General features: G+C 37.1%; 1 protein-coding gene across 3 annotated transcripts; it reads right to left on the reverse strand.

Moving 5' to 3' along the window:
* On the reverse strand, positions 668–6590 carry LOC109210155 (monosaccharide-sensing protein 2). 3 transcript variants are annotated; one of them, XM_019373541.1, is made up of 6 exons: positions 6251–6590; positions 5421–5560; positions 4522–5088; positions 3346–4244; positions 1725–1912; positions 668–1469 (listed from the first exon to the last, which is right to left on the reverse strand). In XM_019373541.1, the coding sequence occupies exons 2-6, from the start codon at positions 5497–5499 to the stop codon at positions 1034–1036; spliced, it is 2169 nt and encodes a 722-aa protein (XP_019229086.1). In that variant the 5' UTR covers positions 5500–5560; positions 6251–6590; the 3' UTR covers positions 668–1033. The 3 variants fall into 3 exon arrangements, with proteins under 3 accessions (XP_019229086.1, XP_019229079.1, XP_019229090.1); XM_019373534.1 differs by having other exon boundaries at positions 5421–5572; XM_019373545.1 differs by lacking the exon at positions 6251–6590 and adding an exon at positions 5837–5937.

The following is a 9504-nucleotide window of genomic DNA, read 5'->3' on the forward strand; positions in this document are numbered from 1 at the left end:
AATTAACATGACAATTTTTTATTCTGCTTTTTGCGCAGACATTAGAGCTGTGGAGGCTAGTAGATTCATTGGTAATGGAGGGATGATACCACCCGAACCTATCTGCGAAAAATTGAGTTCTTCATTTAAGGGGCAATGCATCATTCCTCTAGATTGTGATAATGAGTGTAAGAGGGAAGGAGATATTGAGGGCAAATGTCTCTGGAAAGGATGGCACAGGGGATATGCTTGCATTTGTGTCTATGCTTGCATTTGTGTCTATGCTTGCTGATAACTGAAATCTTCAAATTCCACAACCTAGAATTACACACACACACACACACACACACACACACATATATATATATATATAGTTGCTTTTGGTAGCTTATTCAGAATAAGCAAATTATAGGTGAACTTGTCCCTGCTGCTTCCTGCATGTATTGGATTGACAATAAAAGAGGAGAGTTGATGAAGAAAAAAACAAGTGGAAGGGCAACAGAGCAGTTTCACATGCTTATTAAGTTTTGATATGTGATAGTTGTCGCACCAGTAAAAAGGATCACATTTATCATCCCTATCTAAAAGCTTAAACTTTTCCAGCAGACAATCCTTATCCATCAGATGAGGTCAAATAAAGTTCCCACAATAAGCATACTGAAGAACAATTCTGGAAAACGAACGAAAATGACATAATCTGCTGCATCCAACTTTATGATCATAATTCCAAGGAAGGAAGACGAGATTAATGAGTGTATCAATAAAATGTAACAAAAATTAGCATCATAAAGTGCCTTAAGACAAATTTATATCCAAATCTATAGAACTCTATTTGTGATGAAGCAAACAGAAACACTAGGTATGAGGAGGATAAAGTAAAAGATTCATAAGAGCTAACTGAATTCTCTGAAGCGATTATATTTCTTTTGAGCAACCAAGCACTATCTTCGTAGTTTTCGCGGTGAAGCACTAGTACAGTTAATCACATAGCAATTAGCATACCTCACACTTATAGCAAGGATAATCAGACAAAATTTCGAGATCTCCAGCGCGTTTATTCTTTTGCAGATTGCTTAGCACCGACAGCAAAGAATTCTGTAATGACTTCAAGGGGCATGCCTTTAGTTTCAGGAACCTTCAGGAAAACAAAGACCCAAGCAATGGCACATACAATAGCATAGATGCCAAATACACCAGCAAGTCCGATAGAGGTTAGCATAACGGGGAGTGAGTAGGTGACAATAATATCTCCAAACCAAAATGTGAGAGCACATATAGCGATGCATAAGCCACGGACACTGGTGGGAAATATCTCGGAGCAGAGGATGTTGGGGATTGGACCGAAGCCTGTGACGAAGCAGCAAAAGTAGACCACAACACTAATGGTGGAGATCACAGCATGCGTGACAGCACCCATGGTAATTACGTTGCCTAGGACTAGTACGATCAGTGACACCAACAGAACAGGCAAAGTAGCCAGCAGAAGCAACCTGGCGAAGAAACAGATGATTACATTAGTCAAAAGTGGAAACTATTACTTGTATAAAGTTGAAATGATTTAAGTCTGACCAGAGTTAGCATCAAAGGTGAAAACAAGTCTAGCTGGTAATATTCTTAATTTGTATTAACACCTTATTCAAACTCTGTCTAAGGCATGTATTCCAAGTAAGTGATATGGCAATGCTTGATATTTGTTCTATTTCCAGTTTTCACTAAGATTATGGAAATAAGAGAACTAGCGTTACCTTCTGCCAGCAATGTCCATCAGTCTCATTGCAATGCCTATACTGGGAAGCATTAACAAAGTAGTGACGGCGCTAATGAGGAAAGATGCTGAGTCTGAACCAATACCCAAATTTGATAGCAGAACTCCTACTCCTGCTTGTTCAAGAATTTGAGGAGTGTAATAGAGAACCCCGTTTATACCAGAGAACTGTTCAAGGAACAAAACAGAATCAGTCCCCGCATCAACAACAATAACAACCACCAAAACAGGAATAACAACTCTCTGAATCGCAAACAAGTTGAGTCAGCTATATGATTACTTTTTTTTTATTTTGTGCAAAGGTAGAGAAATCAGCTTTATGAATACTCAATGTACAGCTTGTTCTATTTGGAACCATTTAATACTACTCAATGAGCTGTCTTTTAATACAAATTAGGGGTTCTCTAAACTAGAGTTTCTAACTAAACCCCTAACTAGAGGTTCTAACTCTCACATTTATCCTAGCAGACATATAAATCTCTTGAACAAACTAAGTAGCCTCCTAGCAAATACTAGAACCTATGTAACCGCACTAACATGAGTAGCATCAAATCATCTAGTTAATATTTGCTTATACGGATCTTCTCTTCCATTTTATTATGTTCTTTGCCCAAGTCCTCAAGGACAGAAGTTTAATTTTTAGCACAAGACAGGGAGGTAAAACCAGATATCGGTTGAAAGTTAATTAACTAAGAAAATTTGCAGACACAACCAAGTGGAAGAGCTCTCCTCTCGTTGATGACTCTAAGCAATTGCTAATATATGTGAATATGGTCCTATGAGGCTTTATCTAAACCCAATGCACCAAGGGAAAAGTAAATTGAATATATGAAGGTAAATTTGCTGGACTTTCAATGATGACTCTGGTGAAAAGATTGGTGATAGCCAATAGCACTCCCAGAAAAATCAACCAGACACGACATATACGTATGGCCGTCTTTATTGAAGGCCAAAGAGAGATAATGACACATCCTGATAACGCAGAGCAAAGGAGGTACTGCTAACTGACATCTACTTTTACCCTTAAGCTGCAAACTACATATCCTGATGGTTCCAGGCCCACAATTGCCAAATACAACACAAGCATTAGACATTCAACAATGACAGATTTTCAACTAAAGAAAACTACGGTAGTAAGAATTAGGATTTTCAGCTAAAGCATGTAGCAACAGTGACTAAGAACCTCAGTTGATCGCTATGTAGTCTTTATCTTGAGACAATGTTCGATCCATAATGAACTGTGCAATAAATGGTGATCGCTATATCTCATTTCACTCGACAGATGCCAATTCATATCCGTACTTCATATACTTTCTGATTTGAGCATGAGAGTAGTATAGATAAAGCTAAATGTCAAGTCATTTCCCAATGGAATAAGCAGGAAATTCTTTGAAAAGACCAGTATCATTTGATTTTCTTGTAAATGCCAATGATTATTCAGTAATTAGTTCTGAATACTTATTCCATGAGTAAGACACTAAATGGTGACTATCCTTCACTAATTTTTTCTTAGAATCAAGCTAAAATTAGGTAAGATTTCTGATGGTTCTATATTCTGGAAATATCATATGTGAGAAACTAAAACAACATAATCCCTTTACCTGCTGAAGTATTTGAATTCCAACTCCAACAATGAGAGCGTGCTTGACTCCTGGCTCAAAAAGAGCTCTCCAGCCTGGGCCCTTTGTAATAGGTTCAGATTTTTCTACTGCTTCCTCAATAGTCTGTTGAGCCAATATGCTCTCTGTTCGAAGAACAGACTGACTCACCAAAGCAGCAGCATGTATGAATTCACCTTCTGCAGGAACATCACAACCTGGAAGAGAAACAATGGACCCACGCCGTGATCCAGAACCAGCCTCCTGATGCAAATAAATCCTTTTGAGTGCTCCTTCTTTTTTCTCGTCTTTTTTATATGCTAGCTGCCAACCACCACCTATACCCATACTTGTTTGTTCTCCACCATTTGCAGTAGTGAAATTGCTACCTTGTCTCATGCTTAATGAGGTTGGAGGCCCTTCTGCACCTGTCCCTTGCCGTGAGAGCAACGGGCTCCTCAGATTGTCATCAGATTCTGCCCCAGAAGCATCAGACATATGCTTGTCACCATCCCTTTGACTTTCTTCATCCCAGTTTTCATTTTTAACTTGATTCTCTGCTACATTGAACATGCTGCCAAAATTTGAAAAGAGCATGCTGCGCATACTTCCCATCTCTGGTAGCTTCTCGTGAACACTGCCAAATAGAGTGACCATTGGATCCATAAGAGTACTTTGATTCGCCACACTCCCATGACGGGAGACCAGACCAAGAGTACTTTGTCCAGTCACAGGTTTGGCTATCCACGAAAGCCCCTCTTCAGCTCCATACAACTTGATCCGATCCTTCTCTTCTACATGCTCCTGACTATCAGCAAGTTCATTGTCCGGACCAATTATGTACTCCTCTATAGACACTTCACCTCCAGCACCCATGCCTTCCATCAGCAAGGCCATTTCACCTGCAGATGGAAAAGAAGTAAGTGTATGGAAAACTCTAATTTGTATCTTCCTTCCTATTGTATCTTCATAGTAGATAGCTCAGCATGATTCTACTTAAAGAGAGGAGGGGCATAAGCTCTTCAAAATGTGTATGTTAAGTTAAGCATGACGATCGGTTCCTTGCTTCAAACATGACTAGATTGATGGCAGAATTGACATATCACAAAACCTTAATGCATTTAAGAAATAAAATGCTTAAGAAGTAAGTTATTTTTGTAAAGAAAAATGAAGGCATACCGGAGACATCAACCCTGCCACGTAGTCTCTGTAAAACTTGTTTAGCCTCTTTCATCCGACCTTTACTAACAAGCCACCTTGGAGATTCAGGCAAATAAAACAAAGCCAAAAAGAAATAAGCAAGAGAAGGAATTGAGAGAATCCCAAGCATTAGCCTCCAACTTGGTGATTGTGTCAACGACACCCCGAAGACCATGCAGTATGAGAGAAACATTCCAACACATCCAGTGAACTGAGGAAAGGTATTCAGACGCCCTCTTATTTCTGGTGGGGCAGTCTCAGATATATAAACTGGAACGAGCGTTACAGCAAGACCAATACCAAATCCATCCAACAGCCTTGCTAGAAGCAACACATAAACATTTGGAGCCCACAGCATTACTAATCCGCTGAGGAAATAAAGGACAGATGAAATAATAAGCATTGGACGCCGCCCAAGCATATCAGACACAGGTCCAGAGAAGGTTGTGATCACGGTTGCTCCAATTAGTGACATAGCAACAATTAGCCCTTCTATGGTTGGCTGAGTTTGCAAATTGAATTCCTTCTTGATGTAAAGTACAGCTCCTGAAACATATCATACACGATTATTTTCTCAAAGAGAGGTATAATGCAATTGGATTAGCTTGTCCCATGAACGAGAAAATACGGGTAATGGACATAAAAACCAGATCTTGGCAAAGTTGGAACAGGTAGACAAAGAGACGTGAGGTTGAGAGTCCAGATATTATACAGAATAAAATAAAAACTGAGATTGAAAAAGCAGTGGAAGTTCTCTATATCATCTACTGGCATAAATCTCTAACATGACAAAAACCGTGAAAGACTTTGTTTTTTCAGAGAACACAAAATAAAGAATAAACACCAAGTAAAAGAACATGAGATTAACTAGAAAATACCTGCTATTGTTGCATTGTCCCATCCTTGCAACAAGTTGCCAATGGCAGCAGCAAGTGCAACAAGCACAGCTCCACTCATCCTTAGTAAATCGAATCTTTTGTGTTATGCGGTAAAACTGAATCCCCCCAACTTCTCCTAACTGCAGAAGCACCTAGAATCAGAACACATACAAGATTATAGCAATAAGAACAGATGTATAAATTGCCACAAAAATCAAAATGATAAGGGCAAAGATCACTTTAGCCCACGGCCAATACTATTGACATCCGGTAGCTGCAAAAGTATATAACATTTGTATATTTTTGTATATAACATACAGAAATGTATATATATACAATTAACATACAAAACATATACAGTGTCATTTTCCCAAATGATAACTCCAATTATTCAATGCAAAATTAAAAAACAATACGTGATCATATTCCAGAATGAAGCCAGGAAGAAAGATCCTATATAAGGCTCCAAGAATCCAAGATGTAGATATCAGTAGTCCTAGAACAATTTCTGAACCCCACTACTAAATAAAGGAACAGAAAATCCATAAGGACTAAATCATCATATACTTATAATCAGGAAAGAGAGCATAAAGAGATATCCAATTTGCATATCCTATAATTGGTAAAGAAAAAACTCCAAGACTTTTGGATTAAAATAACTTTGGCAAAAGATTTAACCATATTTGATGCATAGCACATGAAGCATCCAAACGGGTGAAACAAAACTAAAGCATCTCTCTTTACACTCAAAAAAAGAAGAAAAAATGATATATTGAAACAGATCAGAGAAATGAATAATTATTAATATGATACATGAAAATGGAACAAACCTGGGAGACAGAATGAAAGTAAAGGCTCCCAAATGTGAAAAAAGTGAACACATTAATAAGTTGGTATTTTTGTACCCTCAAATGTAAAGCTCTACAATGCCTATAAATATATAGACAATTTGTCAGGTTTGTAAAATCCCAATTACCAAACAGAAAACAGAGCTGTACTTTTGTTTTTCTCTTTCTTTCTCGTTGGGAAAGAAAGAATTAATGTTAATGTAACTTAGGATACAGACAATGCCACCATATGGGAGAAAGAGAGAAGAAAGAAATGGCAGACAAAGAGAGAGAGATGGGATCGTAAAACTAAGGGACGTGAATCGGTGATCTGTTCTTTTTGCCTTTACACAATTATATACTCTTACTTGGTTCTCATTATTACAATTATGAATTATGGTACTTCATTCATAGGAAAAGATTCGGAATTTTCTGCGTTTTCACTGTAACTAATTGACGTCTGACGCTGACACTTGTCGGCGTTGTCGCGCCAGGGGATATTCCTTTTTTTTTTAATATTTTATTTCTCATATATTCTTTGGCATTTTCTGAGAACTAATTACTTATGGATCAATTGGTTAGTGCGATAAAGGATAATAATCTCGGGATCAAATGTGAAATTATTTAATTTTGTATTTGATTGTATGTTTTAATGCGAAATTAATAATCTTGAAATTAATTATGCTACAATTATAATATTATTCCTATCCTACGTTGGGGTGGAATAATAATCATGAGATAACTAATTACTAGATAAATCACTAAATGACAGTGATGCACGTCTCCAAATCTCTTCTTCCAAAGTCCTTAAAAAAAATTAATATTAAAAACAGAAATAAAAGTTCATCCAAATATCAAATACATATTTAATATTATATTACGTATATCTTATTTTAATCCAATGAACCGATATATACCAATAAAAGTATATTTATTAAATAATCTCATTATTATTTAATTCTCATATTATGATTCGTCAATGGAATAATTAGTTCTCCAACCAAACGACTCTAGTATGCATGATAATTTTAATTTACACTCAGATTTGTATGTTAAAAATATTGATTTATCATGGTTACTACTTACTGATAAAATTAAAGTGATTTAATAGGTTGATATTATTGATTTATGTGATTATCTCATCTAAACACCAAAATTATTATAAAGAACATATTTATTTTTAAAATTATGTCTTCAACGTATAGATCACGCCCAACTACGCCTCCTAAGAGGTCTAGCGGTCGTTGCAAATATAATCCGGTTTACAGTCCGAAGTCGAATCCCACGGCGAATTAACCTATTAATCACAACCGCTAGTTCCACAAGAATCCAAGTAATCAACCTTCAGAAATATCGAATAATGAGTTGATTGTTTACTAACTAAAAGCAAGGTAATTAGAAAGCTATAATTTTTAATACTAACAAAGCAAATATTGTAGACAAGATTGGAAAGGTCTAGGGTTTTGATTTCCCCTATTGTCGGAATTCTCCCCGCTACGTTTTCTATAATTTCGCCTAAGTATTCTCTACCTATCGTGAGTACTCTGAGTGTCGTAGCTCTCTCTCAAGCAACTACCATAATTTACTAGACGTATTCTCTCGAACTACGCTAGCTGGCACTAATTTACCACTCACTATGATCGCACCAAGGTTTCGTTATCTCTAATCCCGCCTTTTAAACCATCCGTATTGATCTCTCAAATACGTTAGGAGTGGTGTTGTTCAACAACTACCTAAATGCGTACTCTCTCTCTCGAGCAGTACGCACTAAATAGGGACAGTCAATTAAGGGCCCTTCAACCAACAACAATAATAATATAGTTGAACATGTAAGAAAAGTAAATGGCGAATTTATATTAAACGCAATGGAAAAATCATCCTTCAATAGGTTCCATCAAACCCTAGATTAGGATTTAGCTACTCATACTCATAGTAACAATATCCCAAGTATTTTGCATAAATAAATTACAAAGTAAAGATGAAGGAATGCAAAAATCGGTGATTCTATCTCCCAACGAGTGTTCACGAGCTATTCTTGCCTCCGGTGGCAAAAACTCCTCCAAAAGTGGTGTTTAATGTCTATTTATATGTGTAGGAAAAGCCCTAAATGACATAACCCCAGTCCAAGTCCAACAAGGAGACGAAATAAGTCTTCAAAATACGGACCAGGCTCGCCTCAAACCGTGCCTCACGAGGTAAAACGCGAGATGAACCTCGCCCCAGACCATGCGATGCCTGCCTCCACGCGAGCTCGACCTCGCCTTATCCCTCGCGTCGCCAGCTCCAACGCGAGCTCAAGGGCTCGTTTCGCCTGCTGCTTCATTTCTTCCGCTGCTCAATTCTTTCTTTCGTCTTTCCAACTATTTTCGAGCACTCTTTATACTTTACATATTCCTTTTGCTCTAATTTCATCTCCAATGCACCTACACATAAAATAGACTCCATTACGCGCAAATAAAGTGTAGTTTAACATTAAAGCACATAAAATGTAAGGTAAATAATGTACTAAAATATAGAATTATAGCCACACATCAATACCCCACACTTAAACAGTGCTCGTCCTCGAGCAATCAAACTACACTTATAGACACGACCTTTTTAAGCAATTCTCTTAACTCATCACACCAAGAATCTTTAAAATAGACTAACCACAAAGGTGTAATATCCTCACCTCAAGATTTGACTCACAAATACCATGCCTTATTCGCAATTCACTTACTTACTCTAACATGGAGACCAGTGACACTACCTTTCCTTTATGAATCACGCGCCCTCACCCAACAAAAAGCTTAGTTCCACCCACAATGAATTTCAAGAACGTACAAACTCAAGATAGGAAAAATTCACTCGCTCTCAGAAATAACATTCATATACCACAAATGATGCACCATAGGCTTGTCCATAGTGTAATACTTTACTAATCGAGCTCATTCAGTCTAGGATCAAGTAGGACTTTAATTGGTTGTAATGTAGGTTGCGGTCGGGTAGGATACATTTGGATATTAGTGACTACACCTCCCTTAAGCACTTTAATACATATACTTTAACACTCAAGCCCATACTTATGTCAAACCAAAACTCCACCTTTACTTCAATTTATATTACCCCATACTTCTTTAAGCACAATTACATCACTAGCCACCACCATCAAGAATTTTTTTTCATAGAATACAACTATCTATCTATCTATCTATATATATATATATATATATATATATATATATATATATATATTCTTTTCTTCAATCCATGTGGCT

The sequence above is a fragment of the Nicotiana attenuata genome, chromosome 2 (genome assembly GCF_001879085.1).
Source record: "Nicotiana attenuata strain UT chromosome 2, NIATTr2, whole genome shotgun sequence".
Lineage (NCBI taxonomy): Eukaryota > Viridiplantae > Streptophyta > Magnoliopsida > Solanales > Solanaceae > Nicotiana > Nicotiana attenuata.

Excerpts from the sequence above, each read along its gene's own strand:
- LOC109210155 (XM_019373541.1), bottom strand. The coding sequence starts at position 5,499 with ATGAGTGGAGCTGTGCTTGTTGCACTTGCTGCTGCCATTGGCAACTTG. Across the intron at positions 5,089-5,420 it reads GGACAATGCAACAATAGCAG|GAGCTGTACTTTACATCAAG; the intron begins GTATTTTCTAGT and ends GATATGTTTCAG. Across the intron at positions 1,470-1,724 it reads ATGGACATTGCTGGCAGAAG|GTTGCTTCTGCTGGCTACTT; the intron begins GTAACGCTAGTT and ends TTTCTTCGCCAG.